Genomic DNA, 24,890 nt, shown 5'->3' with positions numbered 1-24,890 from the left:
CTCCAAAGGGTCCCCAGCGGTTCTGGGGCGGGGCTGGGAAGGGAACACCTGGATGGGACTGCTGGGAGCTTCCCCAAACTCAGCCCTGCTCCCTGTCCCTGCAGGGGGAGGAGATGTCAAAATCGAGAACCAGAAGCTGAACTTCAAGGAGAAGGCCCAGGCCAAAGTGGGATCTCTGGACAACGTGGGACACTCGCCGGCCGGAGGAGCCGTCAAGGTGAGTGCAGGGGTCTGGCACAGCCAGGGAATGGTTTTGATCCAGTTCTTGTCCTTCTCCTGCTGTTCCTGAAGTGCAGCTCCTCCACCACAGCCTGTTCCAGCCTCCTTGTTTCTGAGGCCTGTGCTCTGCACCCCGGGAGTGAGGCTGGAGCCCGGGATGAGGATGGTTGGAAAGGAGAGAGCTGGGACCCACCTCGGGGTGCCTGACCCTGCTGGGCGTTCCCAAGGGCTGGCACTGCCCATCTCCATCCTTCCTCTTGGAATGTGGGAGCAGGGATTGCTCCAAGCTGTGAGCCCAGCAGAGGGGCTGCAGTGGCCTTCACCCCCAGTGAAAGCTGGTGAGATCCATGTGCTCTGTGCTGGGAGAGAGCACCTGGCAGAGCATTTGCAGAATCATGGGATATCCTGAGCTGGAAGGGATCCGTCGAGCCCGGTCCCTCAGCCCTGTTGGTGTGAGGATGAGAACAGATCCCAGCTCTCATGGCTGTGACTCAGCCCTTCTCCCGCAGGAACACAAACTGTCCCCAGCCTTGGCTCTGCACATTCAGGTCTGGCTGCAGCAATGGGACATCTGTGCTCAGGCAGGGGACATTCCCTCCCTGAGGAACATGTGGGCCTGGCACAACCCCAGGGAGCTGGGAATTGTGCTTAGGGAGTTGCTGGAAGGGACCTTAAAGCCCATCCAGTGCCACCCCTGCCATGGGCAGGGACACCTCCCACTGTCCCAGGCTGCTCCCAGCCCCAATGTCCAGCCTGGCCTTGGGCACTGCCAGGGATCCAGGGGCAGCCCCAGCTGCTCTGGGCACCCTGTGCCAGGGCCTGCCCACCCTCCCAGCCAGGAATTCCTTCCCAATATCCCATCTAACCCTGCTCTCCTTCAGCCTAAGGCCATTCCCCCATGTCCTGTCACCCCATGCCTTCAGGAAAAGTCCCTCTCCCAGATGTGAGGTCTGAGAAGATGCTGCTTCTGAAATGGGCCGTTGGCTCTGGAAGCAGAGAAAACCCCTCTGGGAGCTGCCAGCAGGACAGGCAGACCCAGGAGAAACGCCTCCAAGCACTTGGATTCCCTGGTTGTGCCAGCCTTGGTTTGTCTGAGGATCTGTGTGTGGTGGAAGGGCTCAGAGCTGGGCTGGAGCCGTTGTGTTGAGCCCTGGGTGCACTGGAAATCAGTGATGCCAGTCCTGAGGGGCAGCGGCATTCCCGAGTGGATTGAGCGTGTGCTCAGTGATTCCTGGTAAAGCGGGGGGAGAGGGGATGGCCACTGGGGATGCATCAGGATTCTCCTGTCTCCAGCCCTGTCTGGAAACTCCATCCTGGCAAATCATGGCTCAGGGAAAGCTGGAAGGAGCTGGAGAAGCTGCTGCTGTGTTGGGAGGAGTCTGGAACTTTCTCTGACAGAATTCCAGTGAACTGGAGTGTCTGGTCTGTACACTGGTGCTGTTTGCTGGTGACTGGTGCTTTCACCCAAGTTCCAAAATCTCACCTGTTCAGATTTAGTCTGATTTTGGAGTGTGTTCCCCCCTCTCTGCGGGTGTCTGTGGTGACACTGCCTGGCACTGTTGGTGGTGTCCCAGTGTCTTTCCAAGCGAATCCGTCGCTCCCAGTGGGATCCCCCCAGGGCAGCAGACTCCTCTCCAAGGGCAGGAGGGCTCAGCTCTCTGCCAGGGCCAGTAAAAGGCAGTGACTCCAGGTGGGATGAGCAGCTCTGGTGTGAGATCAGACCAGGATGGGATTCTCTGAAGTCACAGTCCTGGTTCATGGCTCAGCATCAAGGGAAAATGAGCTCCTTGTGTGAACTTGGCCTTCCTGGCTTGGGACCCACCATGTGTTAGAAGCACAGAATGCTGGAGTGGGTTGGGATGGAAGGGACCTTGAGAATCACCCCATTCCACCTCCCACTATCCCAGGCTGCTCCAAGCCCCAATGTCCAGCCTGGCCTTGGACACTGCCAGGGATCCAGGGGCAGCCACAGCTGCTCTGGGTGTCCCCAGGTCATGATCCACTGTCACAGCAGTGACCCCACCCCACCCACCAGCCCTAGGGTGCCCTCGGAGCACTGGGCTTTGTCCTTGCCATTCCCTGGCCCCTGTGCCGTTCCCTGGACTGTGTTCCAGGCTGTCCAGCTGTGTGTGAGGGAGCAGGCGCTGAGCTCCAGGGCCCCGGGGTCTGTGAGACCCCGCATGGCCGGGCAGGATCTGCTTTCCCAGGAGCGGAGATTCCCGCTCCCATCGCCTCCCGTCCCTGCGACCCTCCCCACCGTCCCCGTCGCTATTGACCCGTGCCCACGATTGTCATTGTAGGCCGAGGGCGGCGCGGAGCCGGCGCAGCTCCCGCCGGCGAACGGAGCGGGGCCGGGCCCGGTGCCCGCGGCCCCCGCGCTGCGGGAGAACGGCGTGGGGCCGGCCCTGGCCGCCCTCAGCACCGCCGACCAAAGGGAAATGCAGAGCCTCGACACTCACATCCAAGAAACAAGTAAGTGCCCGCGGGCCCCGCCCGAGCCGGGGGGAGGGAGCCCGGCAGCCCCGGGCACGGCGGCGTCGCTGCCACCGCAGCCCCCACCGCTGGTAGCGACGTCTGCAGGCTTGTGGTGCCTTTCTTTTAATTCAGAAAATTGCCTTTTATCTTCCAGGCATCTAATGATGACATTATGGTATCGTCTTCCATTCCCCTCCTGTCCCTTGTCTCCTCCTCTCCCCGTGTCCCCTTGTCCCCTGCCCTTGTGTCGCTGCAGATTGAGTCTCACAAGCTGACGTTCCGTGCGAAGGCCAAGGCTCGAACAGACCACGGAGCAGAAATTGTCGTTTCCAAACCCCCCACCCTTTCCAGCAGCACCTGCCCCCGGCGTAGCACCTCCGCCAGCGACAGCCTGGGCTCCGTCGCCTCCCCGTCACCGCTGCCGGCGCCCCTGGCCGCGCCCTCCCAGCAAGGCTTGTGACCCCCAGCCCCGCTCCACACGCCCCGGGGACCCCAGCTTGGCTCTCTTAACGCGGCTCTGGCTTTAGGTGGGAAGGGGACGGTGTTCCATGGGCTGGGCCTCTCTGGAGCTCGGAGCGTCCCGGGGACCCGGCCCCGCCCGGGCTGGGGGTCCCTCGGCGGCTGGAAAGGGGCTCCCCTCCCTCTCCGTGCCCGTCCCGTTGGCCTGGGGTGACTCTCGAGTGTTGATGTCGCGTCGGGGCCGGGCCCGCGCGGCTCCCGGGCTGTGCCAGCGGCGGGGACAGAGCAGAGCCCCGCGGGGTGCGGGCTGAGGCCAGGCCGAGTTAACAGGGATAAGCTGTGATCTTTCTTTCTGTCTCTTTTTTGAACCCCTTCCCTCCTCGCCGCTTCAGTTTCTGCCGCCTGTGGGATGCTGATAAATCCCCTCCACACTCGTTAGGCTGTTTTAACTGTTGACTTGAACCTTTTATTCTTTGTGACGAAGTGTTGATGATTTATGGTGTTACGAACCCGTGCTAAGTTTCCTTTTCTCTTTCCTTCTTTTCTGACCCGTAGGAGAGTAGGGACATTTAACCGCTGCTGCCGTGTTGGCTTCTTACTGACATATCCAGCCATTGTAACTTCTTTGTTGTTGTTTGGGTTTTTTTTTTAATATTTTAAAACGATGGAGCGAGTTCATGGGATTAAGCCATGTCTGGAATGAAAGGCACAGGAATGTGTAAAGGGCAAACTTTGAGCTGTGAGAGCTCAGGTGGAGCCTGTGTTGACCTCGAGATGTGTTAATTGACGCTCGTGAGCCCTCCCCGGGGTGCCTTCTGCAAAGGTGGTTTATTTATAACGGCACGGCCGAGCCCTGGGATTTCTCCCGTTTTTCCAGGGCCGAGGCTGAGGGAGGCAGGAGGCGGCCGTGGCGGGGCAGGAGGGCGCAGGCCGGGAGTTCCGAGGCTGCAGCAGGTCCGTGGGTGCGTGGGGGGTGCGTGGGGTGTGTGTGGTTTTAGTGGGGTGATGGATGGGGGACCCGAGCGTCGGGATGAGCAGGGCCGCGGAGGCAGCAGGGAGAAGGGAAGGGAGCGCTCATCCCGGGATGGGGCCGGGAGCCCTCGGCCGGGCAGCAGGGCGGGGTTGGTGCCAGGGAGTTGCAGCTCTGACTAGGAAGGAGATTTAACCACTCTTGGAGCTCCTCGTTTCAAATGACACTAAAGAAACGAAATGTAAATAAATTAAAAGAAAAGAAAAGTGTTCTTGGGTGGTCAAACTAATTTAAAGCAAAAAAAAAAAAAAGAGCAGAGTAACAAAACACTGGGATCAAAGAGAACTGAACCAGGCGTGTGCTAAGGGGGGCTGCTCCAGGAGGGGACAGAGGGAAGCCTGCAGCTTCTCGTGCTTGTGGGAATATTTCTTTGGGAAGCCGACAATGACACGATAACCCGGAATCTGTATTTACACACAAAGATTCTTATTGCACTTGTATTTTTTATATTAAAGTTTGCATGATTTCTAATAAAATGGCATTAAAATGTACTAGTTTGCATCAAAGTCGTCTGGTAGTTTCATAAGTGCTTTTTCATCTGAATACAAATTTAAACGAGTGATGCAGATTTGCACCTGAAAGGGGCGGTTATATATACCCAGAGACCTCTCAGTGCTTCCCTTCCTCTTCTTCCTCCTCTTCTTCCTCCTCCTCCTCCTCCTCCTCCTCCTCCTCCTCCTCCTCCTCCTCCTCCTCCCCACCTCTCCGCTCCCTTCCACATCCCTGTGACCCCAGCCGGGGAGCGCGGCCATGCCGTCGCTCCCTGCCCTCCCTGTGTGTCCCTGTGTGTCCCCGGCATTCCCTGGAGCAGCCACCGCCACCCGGCCCTCGCTCGGAGGGAGGAGCTGGAGCCGGGCCCATTCCCCGGAGCCCCTGTTCGTTCCCTGTATCCCGGTATATATCACTGCCCTCCCGTGACGCTTCCTTCTTTCTTTACTGCTAAATTCTACACACCAGCTTCAGCTTGGCAGCCTTGGCTTTGGTCTGGTTGATTTTTCCAACACTTGAATTGAGGGAAAATTTGAAGGAGAGGAGAGGAGCAGGATGAGCCCCTCAGCAGGACGGTGAGCCTGAGGCCTGGTTCCCAGCCTGGAGCCTGGTTCTGGGCCTGGAGCCTGGTTCCCTTCTTGGAGCCTGGTTCCCAGCCTGGAGCCTGGTTCCCTTCTTGGAGCCTGGTTCCCTGCCTGGAGCCTGGTTCCCTTCTTGGAGCCTGGTTCCCAGCCTGGAGCCTGGTTCCCTTCTTGGAGCCTGGTTCCCAGCCTGGAGCCTTGTTCCCGGCATAGAGCCTGGTTCCCAGCCTGGAGCCTGGTTCCCTTCTTGGAGCCTGGTTCCCTTCTTGGAGCCTGGTTCCCAGCCTGGAGCCTGGTTCCCTTCTTGGAGCCTGGTTCCCTTCTTGGAGCCTGGTTCCCAGCCTGGAGCCTGGTTCCCTTCTTGGAGCCTGGTTCCCTTCTTGGAGCCTGGTTCCCAGCCTGGAGCCTTGTTCCCGGCATAGAGCCTGGTTCCCTTCTTGGAGCCTGGTTCCCAGCCTGGAGCCTGGTTCCCGGCATGGAGCCTGGTTCCCAGCCTGGAGCCTGTTTCCCTGCCTGGAGCCTGGTTCCTGGGCCTGTGACCAGCCACAGGGTCTTGGCACGGGCTGGAGCCGAGCTCCGGGCTCACGGGCCAGGCAGGGGCGCTGGGAGCAGGGTTTGTGCCGATGGGCAGCAGCTGGAGATGTTCGCAGGCAACCAAAGAGGAGGTGGAGGCTGAGATGTCATGTTACTCTCGCTGCCTTCCCTGGGGCACCCCAGGCCTGTGGTGGCCTGGAATGCCCCAGGATGAGATTCCCTGGGTGCCCTGGGATGAGATTCCCGGGGTGCCCCGGGCAAAGGGAGGCAGCCAGGTCCCAGTTCAGGGACTGCAGGAGGAAGGCAAGTGGCAACATTGCACTTTTATCTTCTGAGATTGCAAAAAGCAAACAAGCCCTGCCCCGCTGCAAAGGGACAGTGGTGTCACCTTCTCCCTGCATTGCTTTTATCCGATTTCTGATTTCCTGAGCGCTGGGCGGCCCTGGCCGGGCCGTGGTGGCTGCATGCGGTGCCCAGGCCTGTCCCTGCCCAAACCCCAGCCCAGCTGAGCCCCCGGCCTGTGCTTCTGTGCCACTTCTCTAACACTTGTTGTGCCTGTGTTTAGCTGACAAACTAAATCCAGATACACTAGATTGCCGTGGTGTTTCTAGGACAGCTTCAGTTTTAATAAGGATTTCTTTTTTAACTTTATTTTGAGGAAGCGGCTGTACATATTGCTAGCCTGGGAAGGAGCCGTGTGTGGTGGGAATGACTTTAGTTTCCTGTCTGGGGAGGTGGGATGAGCTGGGCAGTGCTGAGACCTTAAACGCTGCTGGGGGGCCGCGCGTGGGAAGGGCCTGCGGGCACCGCTGGCTCCATCGAGGGCTGGAGGCAGCAAATCCCGGGAAGAACAGGAGTTGTGCTCCGACTGAGATGCAAGTTGAATGTACACGTTCCTGTCCTGAGCTGGCGCCGGGGGTCTTGGCTTTGGCTGCGCTGGGGGGCTCTGGGCTGGGCAGGGGCTGCGCGGGGCCAGGCGGGCGCTGCCGGCTCGCTCCGGGCAGGATGCTCAGCAAAGGCCTTTGCAGAGCTCGGGACGAGCCTTTGGAGGGGCCGAGCTGCCGGAGGGGAGGCGAGGGAGCGGCGCGGGCCGGGGCAGGGCTGGGCGGGAGCTCCACCCCGGCCGGCAGCAGCCGCGGCCCGGCGTCTCCCGGCATATCAGTGGCATATACAGTTACTTTGGGCTTTTTATACTGTTAACAAGTACATTCAAGTAACCGAGTTTGTGTGCTCGAGGCCGCGGCTGCCCCAGCGCGTGGCTCCCGGTCGGCTCCCGGCCGCAAACTGAATGTAGTTTTTCTACGCTGCCCCTCGCGTTGTCCCCGCGTAGTGTCGGTGTGTGAGAGGGGCCCCGGGACCCTCGTGTGTTCGTGTTTAGGCAGAATTTCTAGTTTTCTTGGAGCTTGATGTCGGTGGCGTCCTCGGGGTGACAGGGCTCCCCTGAGGGCAGGGCCGAGTCCCTGCGGAGCCGCGGCCGCCGTCGGTGCCGGCCCTGCCGAGGCCGAGTGGCCGTGGCTGGGGGGCCCAGCAGCCTCCAGGCTCGGGATAAATGTCACCCCAAGGCCGAGTGGCCGTGGCTGGGGGGCCCAGCAGCCTCCAGGCTCGGGAGAAGTGTCCCCCCAAGGCCGCGTGGCCCGCGGAGCCGGCGGGTAGGGGGCAAGCGGCCCCGGGAGGCAGCAGCACGGAAAGGGCTCTGAAGGGCTCCGGCTCTCCTCCCTTCCTCCCTCCCTCCCCACCCGAGCTCCAGCCCAGGCAGCGTTCGCCTTCCGCCCTCCTCGCACGGGTCCCGCCGGCCGAAATCACCCACGAGGCTCCACCGCGCCCGTCGTGCCCATCCCACCGCAGCGTTCGGCATCGCCCGCAGCTCCCGCTGTCCCGTAACGCAGAACACCGAGTCAGGAGCGAGGGGAGTGACCGCGGGGTGCGGGGCGGTGCGGCCGGGGAGGAGGGCTCGGGGCGCAGCAGCCCGGAGGCTGATCCCGGCTCTTGGCTCCCTCCGTGGTCTCGGGAAGCCACTCAACCTCTCTGCCTCAGTTTCCCCATCTGCAAAGGTGGGGGGGATTCAATTTTACCTCACCGGGCTGTTGTGAGGCGTGAGCAGCGCGTGACGTGTTCTCTAAATGTGACGTATTATTATTATTTTGTGTCATAGGATTATTCTGCAGGGGGTGCCCGAGGAGGGGGAGACTCCGCTGTCCCTGCGCCGTGGTGGGGGAGGCGAGGGCTGGAGAGGGGAGGTCTGTGCTTGGTGTGAGACAACAGCTCTGGGGGGGCCGGGGCAGAGCCCCCGGCCCGGGGGGAACCCACCGGTTGCTTCTGCCTTTGTGTCTCCCCTCCCCGGGGGCTGTAAGAGCGTCGTCTCCTTAGCAACATTTCCTGACTTGATGTTGTGATTTTACTATTGTAAAGGGTTGAAATAAAGCTTCTAGATGTTCCTCCTCAGGCTGGTGTGACTCTGTGGGGCAGGAGGGCCGGGCGGGGGGCGATGGCACAGTCCGGGGCACCTGAGGTGGTGCTGGCAGAGCGCTAAGGAGGGGGCTGAAGGAATTCGGGTGTCTCTGATTTCAGCCACAAGAGAATTTCCCTCCCTGGCTTTGCTCCTGCGCTCAGAGGGGAGGGGGCTTTGGGCTGACACGAGGCCCTGTGGTGCCCATGGCACAGCTGGAACAGCTGGCACAGCCAACACAGCTGGCACAGCCAGAGGGCACCGGCACCTCCCAGGAGGTGCCCCTGGCCACTCACACAGATAAAGGTTTCCCACCTGGGCTTGGATGTGACCTGAGACCCCAACCAGGACTGGGACCCAAGGTCCAGGTCCCTATGGCTGGAGCAGCTGCTCCTCTGCCCCTCCTTGAGCGCTGCTGTGGGAACATCCCCAGCTGCCCCAGACACATGGGACATACTGGCTTGGCTTCCCCAGGCACTCGGGGTCGGTTTTCCTGGGCACTGGGACACGCTGGGCTGGGTTCTCCAGGCACCAGCAGCACCAGGACACATCTCGTCCCAGCAGCCGCCCCTCAGTGCCAGCCCCCTGTGCCCACAGCCACTGTCCCCTGGGGGTGGCTGGGGTCCGTGTGGGGGCACAGCATGGCCCTGCAGCCCCTCACTCCCCCACAGCCCCAGGGCAGCTCTGCACCTCTCCCAGCAGACAAGCAGCCAATGCTGCTCTTCCCTACCCAGGAAAAGGCACAAAAGCCAAACTTTGCAGAAAAAAAAAAAAAAAGTAAAAAATAATGAAGAGGACAGAGGCAGTTCCTACTCTATCCCTTTTTATTGTCTTTAATCTATGTTGTAAAAAGATCCAGTATCACATAACAGCCACGGAAGTATCCCAATATCACACTAGTTCGGAACCATTTAGACAATAGCTTAGTCTTTTTTTTTTTTTTTTTGTCTTTTTTTTGTCTTTTTTTTTAAACCTGCTGGAAGGGAAAACCATACTGCCCATTATACAGGCCAAAAGAAACAAACACTGGTCAAATAATAGTGACAACCTCAAGCAAGTGAAATGAAGATGAGCCGTTTGGAGTGACCCCAGGCTGCAGGACTCCGAGGGCCCCGCGCCGGCGTCCCCAGGGCCGGGGGGAGCAGAGCCTCGGAAGGGCCCCCCTGGGCCTTGTGCTGGCACAGCCACGGCGCCTTAAAGCCCATGAGCAGTAACTTAAATGGTAGAACTGGGAGAACCAAAGGGTGGCCCCGGGGGGCGCGGGGCAGGAGCCCCTGAGCCATGGAAACGGCCTCGCTCCCATTCCCGGCTGCAGGTACAAAGAGCGTAAGAAATGGGAATAAAAAGAAAGGAGCCCAGGCCCCGGGGGGGCACAGCCCTGGGCACGAGGGCTCCCGTTACAAACCCCGACCCTCACAACAGCCCTGTGAGGTAGGTCACTGTCTTCTTCGGACAGAGAATCCAAGGCAAAGCTGGGACTAAACTCCAGATTCCTCAGTGAGTGCTGTGCCTGTCGCAATCCTCCTTCCACAGAATATGGTCCCTGTTCATAGAAAACAAAGGATTTTGTGCCTCTGCTCCTGGCTTCCTGCAGGAGCGGCGCTCACAGGCAGCCTGGCAGCTACAATCACGTCCTGTGTTGCACAAGGGACAGGGATCCGGCCTCCTCCACGTGGGGAGAACAGGAATTTTAAAAAAAAATCATAGGAACAACGCAAGAGGACGAGAAGTACAGGCAGGTTGGGAAGGACGAGTCACATCTCACACTCAGACACCACGACTGTGCTGGGGCTGGCAGGGCCCCTCGGATCCCGCGTGGAATTCCTCTCCATCCGGTGCTTTCGGGGCTTCCTCCATGTGGAGAGTGGAGAGACAACGATCAGCGATCCCCTCCCTGCCGGAGCTGCTGGATCCACGATCCTGGCACAGCCGGGACATCCGTCCTCCTCTTGAGCCCAGAGCAGCTCTGGCCCCGGAGCAGCTCCAGCCTGGCCCCGTGGGGAGGGGGCAGAGGAGGGCCCGCAGCAGCCGTGTCCTTGTTCCCGGTCAGGGATCGGCGCTGGGACGAGCGGAGGAGGCGGGTGGGCGTCCACGGAGCTCGCGCCGGGGTCCGTCGGCACTCCCAGTCCATTCCCGGCGGGACTGCGCTGCTCTTCCCACGCGGTGACCATGCACGGAGCCAACAGCAGGAGATTCAGACAACATTAATCTTCTAGGATGGAGAGAGATGACTTCACAAGGGATAAATAGAACTTTATTTAAATAAACATTTGTGAACATCTTTATACAAATTACAAGTCCCCACACGAGGCTGCAGCTCTGCCTACGAGCCGAAGCTGCCGGGAGGGCCCTTGAGCAGATCCACCAGGATGTCGAGCAGTTGGCTGTGCTGGTGGTGCAGGTCCCCGGGGATCGCGGCCATCTCGTAGCACAGGCACGTCTCCACCATCTTGGAGAGGGACACGCGGAAGTCGCGCAGCAGGCGGATGGTGTAGGAGTCCCCCTCCAGCACCAGCAGGTCGCTGTCCGTCAGGGACACCGTCGCTCGCCAGCCGTCATCTTGGGGGGAGGGAGAGCGCGTGAGCGGGGCTGCTCGGGCTCCTCCGCTGCCCCTGGGGCAGCTCCTCCCCACACTCGTTTCAGCCAGGTCCGGGGACTCGACTGGGCCGACAGCTCCCACAAAGCCAGGCAGCTCTGAGCACGCACTGGGATCCTCCCCGTTTCCCACAGGAGGTGACTGACAGCACAGCCCTACTGAGCTCGCGGCCTAGAGACCGACTGCAGCACTGCCAAAACCCCAGGGGCTGAAGGGACACATCCCCAGGGACAAGTGGGATCCTACCAGCTCAGCTCCCCTCCCCAGGATGCTCCAGGCAAAGCCCCAAGGCTCAGCCTGCGGGGGCTGGCTTTGTCTCCCTGCAGAGCAGCAGCCAGGAAGAGCTCACAAACCCTCACCTGCACAGCCCCACCACGGCAATGCGTGCCCAGCCCCAGAGCCTTGGGAAGCAGGAACTGGGGCCAGGGAGCAGGGGGAGCAGGGAGAGCAGGCTGGGCGCCCCCGGAGCACTCACCTCGCACGTGGATGTCAGTGTCGGTCATGAGCAGCACGGCCAGCGGGTGCACCTGGGACGAGTCCCGCACAAAGACGCCGCCGTTGGACTTGACAGCCATGAAGTAGGTGAGCCAGCGGCTGTAGAGCTTGGACGCCTCCCTGCAGGGGCAGCTCCGTCAGCCCGGCCGGGCCGGCACAGCCGCTGCCCCGTGGGACCCCCTCCCCGCTCACCCACCTGTTGATGGTGGACTTGTGCAGCAGCACGGTGCCGGCCTTGGTCCGGTACGCGTAACTGTTGGGCTTGAACTTCCCCTGGCGCGTCACCTTGCCTTGTCTCACCTGCCACGGGAGGGGACTGTCACAGCCTGCACCAGCCCCGGCAGCCACAGCCACCCCTCTCACAGGGGGAGGGGGATGATGTCCCTCCACTCCCAGGAGCTCCATGGCTTAGCGGAGCGCGTTCTGGGGTGACCACACCTGGCAGTCACCCAGTGCCAGGCAAGGGACAGACAACAGGAGGAGGAAGATGCCACCTCAGGCAGCAAACAGGAAGAAAATGCCACTCAGTGGCTCCCAGACCAAGTGACAAGAACCTGAGCATGGACCCAACACAAGCCGGGGTGGCCACTCCTCACGAGTGGGGATCAGGGACAGAGCACAGGGCAGAAGCCTGGCTTGGACACTCACTCCCAGGAGAGCAGAAGCATCTCTGCACCTCAGCACTCCGGTGACAGCAATCCCCAGAGAGCGATGGCAGCGCCAGTACCTGGATGAGGTTGGGGTAGAGCCCAGCCATGAGGACGCCCTTGACCAGTTCCTCCTCCTCGCTGTACTGGTTACACACAGACGAGGGCATGGTACAGTCGGACGGGGACGACACCAGGAAGGCTTCGTAGAGGTTCTCAGAAAACTGCTTGACAAGGCCTGGAGGGAGGAGACAGGCCCAAGGATGAGATTCACCCTCTCCTTTCCCCCATGGAATGAGTCACCCCGGCAGGGCAGCACCAGCCCAGGCTGGGACAGGAGACCTGTCCTGGGCCAAAGCCAGACCCTGCCCGGTGCCACGGTCGCTGGCCCAGCACAGCCCACTTGTGCCCCGTGTCCCTCCCTGTGCAGCAGCTGTGTGGGGCCAGGGGAGGGGCAGGATGGCCCCGAACTCACCGTTGATGAAGCGCAGGCTGGGCCCGTACAGGTAGTAGTCCTGCAGGTAGTTGTCCCTGGCACGGCTGTCCCTGCGCCGCAGCACCTCCTCCCAGCCCGCCACCGCCCGCACGAAGGCCAGGTGGTCACTGCCGCTCTCCCGGCTCAGCACGGCCTTGGCCTGGGACAGGGACACAGGTGAGCCACGGGCAGCCCTGCCCCCCGCTCCCTCCTGTGCCAGGGGGGCTCCTCACCTTGTCCACCTCGGCGCGGTTCTGCAGGCTGCTGCTGAAGGGGTCCCGCGTCAGGCACGACACGATGACCAGCAGGGGGTGGAGGCAGCGGTAGATGGAGGCCAGGACAATGGCCTTGGCCAGCCGAGGGTCCGTGGAGATCTGGGCCAGGCGTTTGCCCAGAGTGGTCAGGGCTTCCCGCTGGTCCAGCACTCCTGCAGGAGAGCCACCCACGTGGCACATCCGTCAGCTCCCAGGGCAGCCAAAACAGGGCATTTGGGAACTGCCAGGGCTGGGAAGATTTGGGATGACCTCCTGAAGAGGCACGAGGACAGGGGCCTGCAATGAGCACCCAGAACCCCCCAGGTCTGACTGAGCTTAGGACAAAGAAACAGCTGTCACAGCCACAGGACCATCAACAAGGCCCGGCCCTCAGCTCCAGATCACCACTTCCCTTCCATCACCTCCCCACCCCTTTTTTTTTTTTTAACCTTGGGAAGTTACCCCCAATTCTTAAGCAAAGCAGTGTGGGAAATAAAACAGCACAGGGCACTGGAAAGTCACTATCAACTGTCATCCCCATCCAGGGACAATCCTGCCCAGTCTGCCCCACAGCAGCCTGGGCCAACTCCCACTTCCCACGTTTAGACAGCAGATGTGTTTCCATTGAGAATTAACTCACCGATCTCCTGCAGCAAGATCACGGCTTCATCCACAGCTTTGATGTCAGGACTGTCCAGAGCCTTGGAGAGAAACTCAACTGCCTGCAACACAGCAGGGAAGGGAAAAAGTGAGCCTGTTTCCCATACAGGTATGTGGGAGAGCCCTCAGGAACCCAGACTGCAACATAATTCCCTCTTTGTTTGCCTCCAAGGACATGAACTCAGCCCTCTCCATTCCTTCAGTCTTCCAGACACACTCTGTAATCTCAGAGATCTACAGAGTTCCTGGTCTGAACCTCCCTGGGCAGCACCATGCTCAGCAAAGCAAGAACTCAAGCAGCAGCACTCTGGGTTCTTCCAGCTCCTGTCCCTGGGGCTCCATGAACCCTGCTCATTCCCTGCAGGCAGCTGTGCTCACCGTTTTCTCTGGCATGTGGATCTTGGCCTGCACCACCAGGTTCTCCAGGGGCGTGCGCAGGATCTCGGGCACCTGGTACGTGGGCATCTTGTCCAGGCGGCTGCGCGGGAACAGGTGGTAGGCGAAGCCCGACTGGCAGCGCCCGGCGCGCCCGCGCCGCTGCACGACGTTGGACTTGGACACCCACACGGTCTCCAGGCAGGACACCTGCGGGGACAGGAGCAGGGTGAGCGCTCCCACAGCTCTGCTCTGTTCACACCATGGAACCCCAGATTGGCTTGGGCTGGAAGAGACCTTAAAGCCCATCCAGTGCCACCCCTGCCATGGGCAGGGACACCTTCCACTGTCCCAGGCTGCTCCAAGCCCTGTCCAACCTGGCCTTGGGCACTGCCAGGGATCCAGGGGCAGCCACAGCTTCTCTGGAAAATCCATTTCAGCCCCTCACCATCCTCACAGCTAAGAATTCCTTCCCAATATCCCATCTAACCCTGCCCTCTAGCACTGGGAATTCCCCCTTGTCCTGTCACTCCAGGCCCTTATCCAAAGTCCCTCCCTTTGCCATCTTTCCACCCAGCCAAGAGAACTCAGACTCCTCAGGACTGATGAATGGTCCCACAGGGCCAGAGGTGCCTTTCCCTCTCTCCTGCCTCTTGCAGTGCCGCTCTCTGTCCGGCAGCAGCGCCGGGGCTGCATGGATGGGACCCAGATGCCACCTGCTGGACACCTGTCCCAGGCCCCATCCCAGGGCTCCCCATCCCAGCCCTGCCTCGGGGTCTGCAGTCTGAACTGAGATAAAACTGAGAAAATATCAAAGGGTTGGGTTTTAACCAGAACTGCTCCAAGGTGTGAATGGCCACCTGGCCCTGGGAGATGATGTTCTAGAACAGGAGCAGAGGGATGCTCCCAGAATTCCTTCTCCCAACAGCAACAGCAGCACAGTTGCCTTCACCTTGCTACAAAGGTGTACGAACAAGAGCCTTCCCAGGGCCCAGCACTGCCAGGAACAGGCCCTGGGGCAGCAGATCGTCCTCGGAAAGCTGAGGAACAGGCTGTGGGATTGGGCCAGGAGAGCTGGAATTGAGCAGAATCTAACAGGTCAGGGCTGCCCTGCAAGGGCCAGCAAGAGATTTTTGATGAAATCATAGAAAAAGGCTGAAAGCAAACAGAAAAGCTACAGATGTTCTATGGTGAAAACAGAGAGCTGGAAAGGGAGTAGGATTTGCCTTAAATTTGTTTGAAAAAACTCAGAATTTGATGGGGAGCCTGGCTCAGAGCTTGGACAGAGCAAACACTGATGAGGAGCCAAACACTGTCCCCAAACAGGGACACAATGCCTGTGTCCCAGGGGCCAAATAGGAAGCAGCTCCATCATCCTCTTAATGGCACCTCCAACACTCCTCTGACCACAGCCCTCTCCAGTGCCCCAAATGAGCCAGAGGCAGCAGGGCAGCAGTACCTTGGTCTTGAGGTCGTAGCGCTCCTCCTTGTGCGTGCCACTGTCCACCACGTGCACGATGTCGTTGATGGTGATGGAGGTCTCCGCGATGTTGGTGGCCAGGACAATCTTCCTGACGCCTGGTGGAGGCCTCTGGAAGATGTTCTGCTGGTCCATCATGGGGATGTTGGAGTGCACTGGGAAATCAAAGCAGAGTCAGTCTCGCCTGGCTGAGATTCTCTTGTACCATCACCCCCTGCTTCCAGAGATGGGGGCAGAAATGGGGACACCAGCTACCAATGGTCACAGCCAGCAGCTTCCTGCCAGCCAGACCCCAGGACGAATCTTCCACAAGTCATTTGGGAAGGCCTCATTTCAGTTGCTTCAACCTGTGGCTCAGTAGCAGCAGGAGCCCTGCTCACCTCGTGTCCCAGAGCACCCCAGGAATATCCCTGGCAGAAATCCCACTCCCTCCCACAATCCAGTTCTGAAGCTGCCCCTCCTCAAGAGTCCCCTGGGGCAGGGGAATGGGGAATCCTCACTACCACCTGGGTCCACTGTCTGAAGTGGGTCTCAGCAAGGGCCCGTGGCTGTCCTGCGTCCCAGCTTTGCCCTGTCACAGCTCAGCGACGCGCAGGAATCCCCAGCAGCGGCAGAGGAGAACAGGCACCTTCCACCAAACACCACCTGCACTTATTAACAGCCCAGCTGCTCAAAGCTCTGCTCCTCCCTGGCCTGGTTTGACATTAAATAGGCAGAGCTGCTAAAAAACAAACAAAAAATGCCAAAACCCTAAAGAGCTTTGCAGAGCAAAACTGGCTTTTGTTATAAATTTCCTCCTGGGGCAAGGAATGTTAAATTCACTGATCAAAGCTGAGCTCTGGAGTTCACCTGCATCCCACAAAACAGGTCCTGAGATCTTTTCTGTGCAGGCTCAGCATGCAGCCACAACACTGCAGAACTGAGCTGCTTTCCCCTTGCCTAATTCCGAATTGCTGGAGGCAAATGGGAAGCCACTCTTTGATCACACACAGGAGTTACTCAGCCTCTGCTAGGAGGAGTTACTCACACTTACCACACACCATTACACAGCTGGGACATCAAAGCTTACCAGCACTGTACCAGAGCAAAGCTGAAGGAGCACATTGAGCCAATTGTCCCAGATTCTCCCGAATCCTGGGAAGAAGGGGCTGGCCCTGCCCTCTCACCTGGCAAGACGAGGTAGCGGCTGTTCTGCGAGCCCAGCATCTCCAGCAGCCGCTGCTGCACCCCTTTGATCTCCTGCCAGCCAGGGAGGAAGCACAGGATCCCACCTGGAACACACCGGGAGTTAAGAACACACAACCTCAAAATCCAGGTGCTTCTCCCCAGCTGGAGACACAGGTTTCCAGGGCAGAAAGCAACCAGGCTACCTGGGGTTTGACAGTGAATAGCCAGGAGCTTTGAAACACTTCAATCTCTTGGAAGTCACCCGAGAGTTCTGCCTTCTTCCCAAAAACATCACCCTCCAGGCAAGGGTATTTGACAGGATGGGGCTCCAACACAAAAGGCAATTGTGCAGCACAAGGCTGCCAGTGATGGAGCACAGACAAGTCCTAGACCAGCTGCCCAGGACACTGAGGAGTCCAACTCTGTCTTAGCCAAAGAGTCAGAATTTGCTTGTGCCATATGGCTCAAGACCACTTGGATCAGCAGGAATTCAAGGAGCCCTTGCACAAGAGGCATCGGGGTGTGTCTGGAGGGGTTCCCTTTCTCTCCCCCCAGCAGAAGGAAAGAGCTCGAGGTGAGGCAGGACCCACCTGGTTCTCCGTGGGCATCGATTTGCAGCACGAGGTCAGTGATCAGGTCAAGGTCGAGGACACACTCATCGTCGGATTGCTGGGTGGAACAGGACAGGCAGGTCAGGGAGGTGTCAGCACACAGCACAGGGGCACCCTCCAGAGCACCTTCTGCAGACAGCAAACGCCTGTACTTGGACAGCCTGCCCAGGACTTGGAGCCAGGAGCCTGGTCTGGGCTCCATCTGGAACCTGCTCTGGTCACAACTGCTGCCAGAGAGAAGGCACAGTCCCTTCCCACTGTCCAGATCTCAGAGCTGAGATCTGTGCACCTCTGCTGAACAGCACCTCACAATTAACAGAATTCCCATGAGATACCTGTGGACAAACTGTGCCACATGCACCTGGGAGTTCAAATCCATCAGGCTCTGAGCAGCAGCTTCTGTATCTCTCAGTAATTTGGAACAGACCATTAAAGCGCAGATAAAATCCCTGCCACAGCAGAAACAGGAAGAATGCCCTGGAGGCACTGGGATACCCCAAGCGAGTTTGCTGATCATCCAGGACTGGGAGAAGTGGCTGATACTTCAGACACTTGTTCAGCCACAGGGAGGGATCTCTCCAAGGCTGGAAAAACGGGCTGAAAGACTCCAGACCAGCAGGTTGGACCAGAAAACGTCTGGAGATGCCAGCCAACCTCAGTGAGTCTGTGACTCCATGACCCATCACTGGTATAGGATTACCCAGAGCACAGCACATGTCTGGAGGGCATTTTCCAGAGGAACAGTCAGACTAGTTGCAGAAAGCAGCAGTCAGGGAATTCAGTCATGCAGGATGGTGAGCACTGAGGTAACAGTGCTGGAAGCCACAACCATCCCAGTCCTGGGCCATGCTTGCCCGGGGTGTGCAAACATCCAACTCTGTGTCTGTGTACACACAGCAACGAGCTCTCAGCCTACTCAAACATCAAACTTCCCATTAAAGGGAGACAAAAGCAACTCGACCTCAATGTGGAGTCATCTTCATGCATAATGTAATCAAACTGCTCTGGGGTTCTACTAAGCCGACTACACTTCACGAGGACTAACATGGAATTAAAGCTAAGCAGTGTCCAACAACCACAGGGAAGCAGGAGCAGTTCCAGGCCCAAACTCTCCCCCTGCTGATAGGCCAGAAGCCAGTGCCCCATCCAAGGGGGACAGCTCCCCCACGACACTGCACACCCACCTTGATCTCGTAGTGCCGGTGCCGGTGCCGGCCCAGCTTGGCCAGGATCTCCTCCAGGTAGTATTCCTTCACCGGGTACATGAAGCCCGGCACCTTGACCACGGGGCAATCCCCAAAGTAGTGGGAGAAGCGCTGGTTGTCCCCAGTGGCGCTCATGAGCACCAGGCGCAGGTCGGGGTTCAGCTTCTGGATGCCTTTGAGCAGGATGAGCAGGAAATCTGTGTTCACGTCCCGCTCGTGCACCTCGTCCACCACGACGTGGCTGACGCCCTCCAGGCTGGGGTTGCCCTGCAGCTTCCTGAGCAGGATGCCCACAGTGCAGAAGAGCAGGGCCCCTCCCCGGGCAGGGGGTTTGCTCTCCAGCCGCACCTGGTAGCCCACGTTCTTCCTCATGTTGGGCCCCAGCTCCTGCGCCACGCGCTGGGCGACCGAGATGGCGCTGATGCGCCGGGGCTGGGTGATGACCACGTTGCAGCGCGCGCCGCGGCCCTCCAGGATGTAGTGTTCCAGCAGCAGCTGCGGGATCCTCGTGGTTTTCCCACAGCCCGTGTCTCCTGCTATCACCACCACGGGGTTCTGCTCGATGGCTGACAGGATGGTGTCCTTGTGAGGGTCTACTGGCAGCGGGTGGCTCTCCTGCCAGGAGGCTCCTCTCCTTTTCCAGAGGGCCAGCAGATTCTGGCTAAGGCGCACTTCCTCTGCTTCCAGCATGGGGATGTACGTCTTCCCCGTGATGGCATCGCTGATCGCACCGGATTCCTTGGTCAGGTTCATCATGTCATCAGCGATCCGGGGCCTGGACTCCCTGATGTCCACGGGATACTGGGAGAGAGCGAGAAAGTTGGTGAGGACAGCAAGGTTAGTACCGGTCCTAAGAAGGACAGAAAGAAACAAGTGCCTGGAACAGACTCAGCCAGTCTGGCTTGGCCAAGGCTCTGCCAAGGTCTCCTCAGATCTTAGGTAACTCAGCCTTGTTCGGAACTGAGGTTATTTAAAGTGAGAACTAATTTGGGCAGCCCCCTGTGTGTTCCTTGCTGCATTCCCTGTTTTAGGAGGGGTATTAGTGCTGCTGCCTGAACTGACAGGCACAAACCAGTAACTTCAGCTCGCCAACACAACAGCCCCTCAAAGACAACTTTTGGAAACTATCAAGTTACACCACCACCCAGACACATAACTTACACAAAACACAAGCGTTTGGCTAAGCCAGAAATATTCTGTCTTGGCAAAAGAAAGAACAGAAGTCCCACATCCCACAGGAAGAACTACAAGGAGCAACAGGTCAGGAATTGTCTAGAACAAAAATCAAAGCATTGGCCCAGATGTTCACGGGATTAGAAGTTGCTGAACTTTTTATCAATCACAAGTTTTGGATTCAACCTTAAGAGTCCTGGAGTCTTCCAAAGGGAAGGCCACTGCCCAGAAAGGGCAGCAGAGACGGATCAGGTTTTGTGGCAACAATCAAACCATGAATTCCCTCAACATTTTTACAGGAAGCTTTCAAACACATCCAATTCCTGAAGTGAAATGGGATCAGGCAAAGGAGATCCTCAGGGGGCTGAGCCTTACGTGGTTCAGGTAGTTCTCAATCTTGCGCAGGGTGGCCTCAGGGACTTTGATGTGGCAGGGCTTCCTCTGGTTCTCCCCCAGCTCCCGCAGGGACGTCATGTTGTACATGGCATGGCTCAGGGGGTTGTTGTTCTTGTCCACCAGGCCAAGGCTCTGCAGGGAACAGGCAAACAACACCATCAGGTCTGAGGCTGCTCACACCAAGGGCTGGTATACAGAGCACCCGGATCCCATGTTTGGATAGGCCCACTCCTTACCATCCCAAATCCATCAATTCCTGCCTTTCTTGCCACAGCAAGAAACCAGACATGATCCCACTCCAGCTCTGGAGAACCAGACACAACACTTGCAAGGTCTCAAACAGTCCCATGAGAGGAACAGCAGACATGACTGCAAAACCCTCTTGTTGAGTCCCTTGCTGTGGTTCTGGCATGCTGTGAATCCCAAGGTTTGGAAGTTCATGTTTATTAAGCATTAGCTCATTAAGCAAGCCAAAGATCAGGAAGTTTCCGGCATCCCCTGTCAGGCTCAAACCCAGTGAGTGATGTGGGAGGAGCTGTATCCACAGGCACATCCCCAGGGGATACAGGAGCCTGGGGCACTCACCTTCAGCTTCTGACAGGCCAGAGCTGCTGCTTTGTTCTCGGCCTCCACCTTGCGCCGGCCCTTGGCAGCGAAGGTCATGGGGCAGGGCCAGCGCAGTGTGAGCTTGCAGATCTTGGTCTTGGTGCCCACCGTGCGGAACTGCATGTACTCCTGCAGGAACGACAGCACCGGGCTCTGCAGGACAGCCTGGGCCCAGAGAGACCACCCTGCCCAGCTCCTGGCCCTGCCCAGACACCCCAGCAGCCCCACCCTGGGCATCCCTGGCAGCGCTGTCCAAACGCTCCTGGAGCTCTGGCAGCCTCGGGGCTGTGCCCATTCCCTGGGGAGCCTGGGCAGTGCCCAGCACCCTCTGCGGGAAGAACCTTTCCCTGCTCTCCAGGCTGATCCTCCCCTGGCCCAGCTCCAGCCACTCCCTGGGTCCTGTCCCTGTCAAAGGGAGCAGAGCTCAGAGCTGCCCCTCAAGAGGAGCTGCAGCCCCTGCTGAGCTCTGCCCTCAGTCTCCTCTGCTCCAGCTGAACCAACCCAGTGCCCTCAACCACTCCTCGTGTGGCCCTTCCAGACCTTTCACCACGGGGTTTTTTGCTGGATTAGTTGGATTTTTTGGGATTTTTTTAAATGGAGCACTAGAAGGAGTTTACTGCACTGAACTCCACCCCCTCAGCTCGCCGGGCGCTGTCTAAGCCAAAGTGAGAGCAAGCAGCTGTGGGGAACATCCTGAGAGCCTTGGGGTGGAACTCAGCTCCTTTCTGCTGAACACCTCCTGGGAAGGAGGTGGGTAACACATCCCGGGAAGGAGGATCACCAGATACGGGCAAGAATCGAGCTGTGGAAAGATTCCATCAGCACAGAAGCTACACATTGCTCCCAGTAACACAAACTTGTGCTTGTTGCAGATATATGGGGAAAGGAAACCTTAGATAGTATCTCCTTCATTCAGACAGCAGCTCCTCCACTGCCCTGGCCTCAGGAGCAACATTCCTCATGATTCTATCAAGACATTCCCTCATGTCTCACCACAAAGTCTTTTCTCTGCTGTTCACACTGATTTCTCTAGGTCTAGTTCTAACTTCCCTCCTCTCCCCAGTTCTGCTGCCCAAAGAAAGCACTGAAAATGATTCCAGTTGGAGCCTCTGAGCTTTGTCCCTGGCAGGGGTCAGACAGCACCTTACCTTGACTGTGGAGGAAGAGGTTGCAATCTGAATCACTTGGGCCAGGAGATTTTTGGGAAGTGGGAACTGCGTCAGGGCACGGATGGCGGTGTTGTCGTCTGTCATTTCAATGGAACTCCCTCCTCGGCTGCATGGAACATGAGGAGAGTTGGATGTACAAATGCCCACTTGTGCTCAGACCCACTCCACTCCAGGAGTGCTGCTGAGCTCTGAAACCACTCAGTGAAAGCCCAGGTAATTCTGGTCATGTGCAGAGTCCAGCTGTCCCTTGCTACTAAAATCTGTCAGTCACGACCACCCAGCCCAGCAAAGCCACCTACTACAGAGTGATCCAACCTTCACACCAAGACTAAACAGCTCTAAACAGATTTAATTAATAAATAATTCTGAATAAAAAACCCCATCACTGAAATAACCACCATCACCTACATCTCTTACAGATCTTGCCCCTGCTGCCTATTAGAAATCCAAGATCTGTGCTCATAAAGTCAAGCAGGCAGCTTCAAGCAGGGGATGAAAAGGAGCATATTTAGCACTGCCCTCAAAACCAGGGTGGTCAAAACCTGGTGTAAGTGCACATGCACCACTTCTGGGGATGGAAATGTCCTTAGGCACAGAAGAATAAGGCAGCTAACAAGACTGGCGGCAGTCTCTCCAGAGGGCAGAGCTGCAGAGAAGAAGTCTATGCATTCCCTGGATGGCAGCCAGGTACAAGACCAGGCTGCCCCAGTATTCCTCTGGCCCATCTCCAGGCCCCCCCCAGCTACAGGAAAACCCTCCCTTCCCTCTGCCCTGGCTCAGCATTCCCAGCCAGACCCACCTGGCGTCTCTGCCTGGGGTCCGGGCGTCCTGGTGTGCCATGGGCAGGTAATCCGAGACATCGATCGCCTCCTCCTCCAGCTCTCCTTCCTCCAGCTCCCCCTCCTCCAGCTCCCCTTCCTCCAGCTCCTCTCTCCTCATGGCTTTGGGCATCCTGCCCTGCTCCATGGGCTGGATGGCATCATCGGGCTCCATGCGGCGCCAGCAGGTGGACAGGTCAGCGAGGGAGGGGCCGGACTTGGAGCGCCACTTGCCCTCGGAGCACCAGCGCTCGTCGGGACAGCCCAGCTGGTCGGCCAGCAGCCGGTACTTGGCCGCATCGAAGAGCTCGTTCCGGGGGCCCAGCAAGCCCCAGCCCTGCAGGAGACAGGGGCAGCTCTGGGAACACCCCCCTGCAGCTCTGGGAACACCCCTCTGCAGCTCTGGGAACCCACACCCTGCTGGGGACAGGGGGGCAGGAGCGGTCCCCTCCTCTCCTTCCCCACGCAGAGAGAGAGCGAGGAAAGGCACTTTCAGGAACTCTGAACTTTTCCCCGCCACTGTTCTGTACCAACGGGAATCTGGTCCCTGCCCTCCCTTCCCAGGGCATGCCTCTCAGCCCCACACAGCTCCTTAGAAAGGGTGGGCCAGGATTTATTGGGGTTTTACAAACTCTTGGCTATATTTAGAACCCTCAAGTTTTGAAATCACCCTCAGAGCAGGAAATGCATCTTTTTGGGAAGGCTAGTCTGAACTGGCATAATCTGGGATAACACAGGATGAGAATTCAGGGAATGGTTCATCTTTCATTTCCCAGGAAGAGTTTTTTGTACAAGCAGCAGGAAAATGTCCCTAACCTGGCAGATTCTGAAGCAGGCCTGCAGTAATTAAACACTCTCCTACCATCACCATTTAGGACTGAACCTTGCAGGAAGCTCCAGACATACCTGGAGTGCAGCACACACCATTTCTTACCAGGATGCTGCAGTAAGTTCTAGCTTTAATTTTCATAAATTAAAAGTTACAGCTTTAGACCTTTTAATGGCCTTAATGGGCCTGTACTATAAAAAGCTGTATTATTTTGTGCTGTGGGAGTGCCTGAGACACCAAAGTTCACCTGGCTTGCTGCTCTACTCAAAGCCTCTGTATTCACTCTCTGCACTAAATAGATGCTATTAATTTTCTTGAACTGATGGCTTTTTAAAGCAGCATTTGTAGCTCTTTCTATAGCTGTGATCACACAAGGCCTCCATCACAAGGGTCTTCTGCCAGCTTCCAGTTTAGCTGGCAAAGAAAGCTTTGCATGTTCAATCTGTGGTTTCAGGGGCCTGGGTTTTGGTTTAAGCTCTAAACTAAAGTACACTTCAGCCATTTCCAAAATTTGGGGAAAATGTGTCAATAGGGTATTTTTCTTTGAAGTTTCCTTTGAAAACTTCCAGGCTCTCAAAGAAAGCAGGGAACAACACTGGACTAGGGAGGATAAAACCAGGATGTGTTCCCAGTGAACACTGACTGCGTGAGGTGGAATCAAGTCAGTGAGTGAAACAAGTTTCTGATTCCAGGATTAGAGGACCAGCTTGAGCAGCTGAGGAAGCTGAGTTTTCACACTGTCTTCCTGAATTTCTGAAAACTGGTTATTTCCTCACAGAGCATTCTGATCTACAAGCAAACCAAAACCTGTCTCACTGTCAGAGCATGCACAGCATCTTCTCCTGAGCAGAGAGATATCCCTGTTCCCATTCTACACACAGATCAATGGGAAACTCTCAAATCAGTCTCACTTGCTCAAGGTAACAGGGGCAGAGCTAGAGATAAAACTGCATCTTTTTCTCAGCTATAAAACACCGTCGAGAGAGACCTTCAGAGTTTTACTGTGCCTGTTTGATACTGGCTGCACACACCCATTTCTAGCCATAAATAAGTGCCAAACAAAGCATAACTGTCAGAGTAACAGCAAAACACAACATGTAATTGCCACGCTGGCTTTGATGAAGAGGAAACAGGAGGCTCTGAAGGTCCTACAGCTGCAAACACACCCAGCTGTGCTGGCAGAAGTGGGAGTAAGTGACCAGCAAACCCACCTGAGGGATGCTCTACTCGCTGTAGATGCTGGGACTAAGGAGCTGATTACGGTCCAGGACAAAAGGAACAAAGACCAGGACTACCTGACGCAAGCGGGATTTTAAGCTCAAATGGATTCAGACTCAAGACTTCACCCTCTACCCCTGACTACCAGAGGGGCCAACTAAGGGAGTGCACAGGCAGAGAGAGATGAAAGAGTTCCCATCACCAGGCCAGGCTGGCTGCACACTGCAGGGTGTGTCGGGCCAGCCGAGCAGCAGCAGAGCTCACCTTGAAGAGCTGACACGCTGCAGCCGCCGCCTGCCGCTCCGCATCGATCTTCTTGGTCCCATAGCCCTCCACTTCCACATTCTTCGGCCACTTTATGTGGAGAGTGACTTTCTGAAAGGCAAGGAGAACCAGAGAATGAGCCAGGGCAAGCTCTCCCCTCCACCAGAGCACACCCACTCCAACCATCTCTGCACTCCAGGCAAAGAAGAGAAACACAGA

At 57.7% G+C, this 24,890-nt stretch overlaps 2 protein-coding genes across 10 annotated transcripts in view; one reads left to right on the top strand and one right to left on the bottom strand.

The window, feature by feature from the left end:
* The window catches only part of MAP4 (microtubule associated protein 4), a 153,023-nt gene extending 144,801 nt beyond the window's left edge, over positions 1-8,222 (top strand). For 6 of the 8 annotated variants that reach the window (XM_048296567.1, XM_048296261.1, XM_048296657.1 and 3 more), the window contains 2 exons: positions 105-217; positions 2,951-8,222. In XM_048296567.1, the coding sequence (XP_048152524.1) occupies positions 105-217; positions 2,951-3,154 (317 nt within the window). In that variant the 3' untranslated portion in view covers positions 3,155-8,222. The other 2 variants (XM_048296403.1, XM_048296330.1) reach the window with 2 other exon arrangements.
* Positions 8,223-9,039: 817 nt separating this feature from the next.
* Positions 9,040-24,890, bottom strand: part of DHX30 (DExH-box helicase 30) — a 31,539-nt gene continuing 15,688 nt past the window's right edge. For both annotated transcript variants that reach the window (XM_048298863.1, XM_048298793.1), the window contains 17 exons: positions 24,672-24,782; positions 22,342-22,697; positions 21,522-21,648; positions 20,353-20,502; positions 19,747-19,899; positions 18,178-18,999; positions 16,973-17,051; positions 16,382-16,486; positions 15,195-15,370; positions 13,739-13,945; positions 13,341-13,422; positions 12,680-12,873; positions 12,447-12,606; positions 12,052-12,209; positions 11,521-11,624; positions 11,305-11,444; positions 9,040-10,792 (listed from right to left, as the gene is read on the bottom strand). In XM_048298863.1, coding sequence (XP_048154820.1) covers positions 10,557-10,792; positions 11,305-11,444; positions 11,521-11,624; positions 12,052-12,209; positions 12,447-12,606; positions 12,680-12,873; positions 13,341-13,422; positions 13,739-13,945; positions 15,195-15,370; positions 16,382-16,486; positions 16,973-17,051; positions 18,178-18,999; positions 19,747-19,899; positions 20,353-20,502; positions 21,522-21,648; positions 22,342-22,697; positions 24,672-24,782 — 3,360 coding nt within the window. In that variant the 3' untranslated portion in view covers positions 9,040-10,556. The remainder of the gene's footprint in view (positions 10,793-11,304; positions 11,445-11,520; positions 11,625-12,051; positions 12,210-12,446; positions 12,607-12,679; positions 12,874-13,340; positions 13,423-13,738; positions 13,946-15,194; positions 15,371-16,381; positions 16,487-16,972; positions 17,052-18,177; positions 19,000-19,746; positions 19,900-20,352; positions 20,503-21,521; positions 21,649-22,341; positions 22,698-24,671; positions 24,783-24,890) is intronic.

This window comes from Corvus hawaiiensis, chromosome 1, assembly GCF_020740725.1.
Source record: "Corvus hawaiiensis isolate bCorHaw1 chromosome 1, bCorHaw1.pri.cur, whole genome shotgun sequence".
In the NCBI taxonomy this organism is placed as follows: domain Eukaryota; kingdom Metazoa; phylum Chordata; class Aves; order Passeriformes; family Corvidae; genus Corvus; species Corvus hawaiiensis.
The sequence above is the reverse complement of the archived record's forward strand: the minus strand, read 5'-3'. Positions and strand labels throughout refer to the sequence as shown.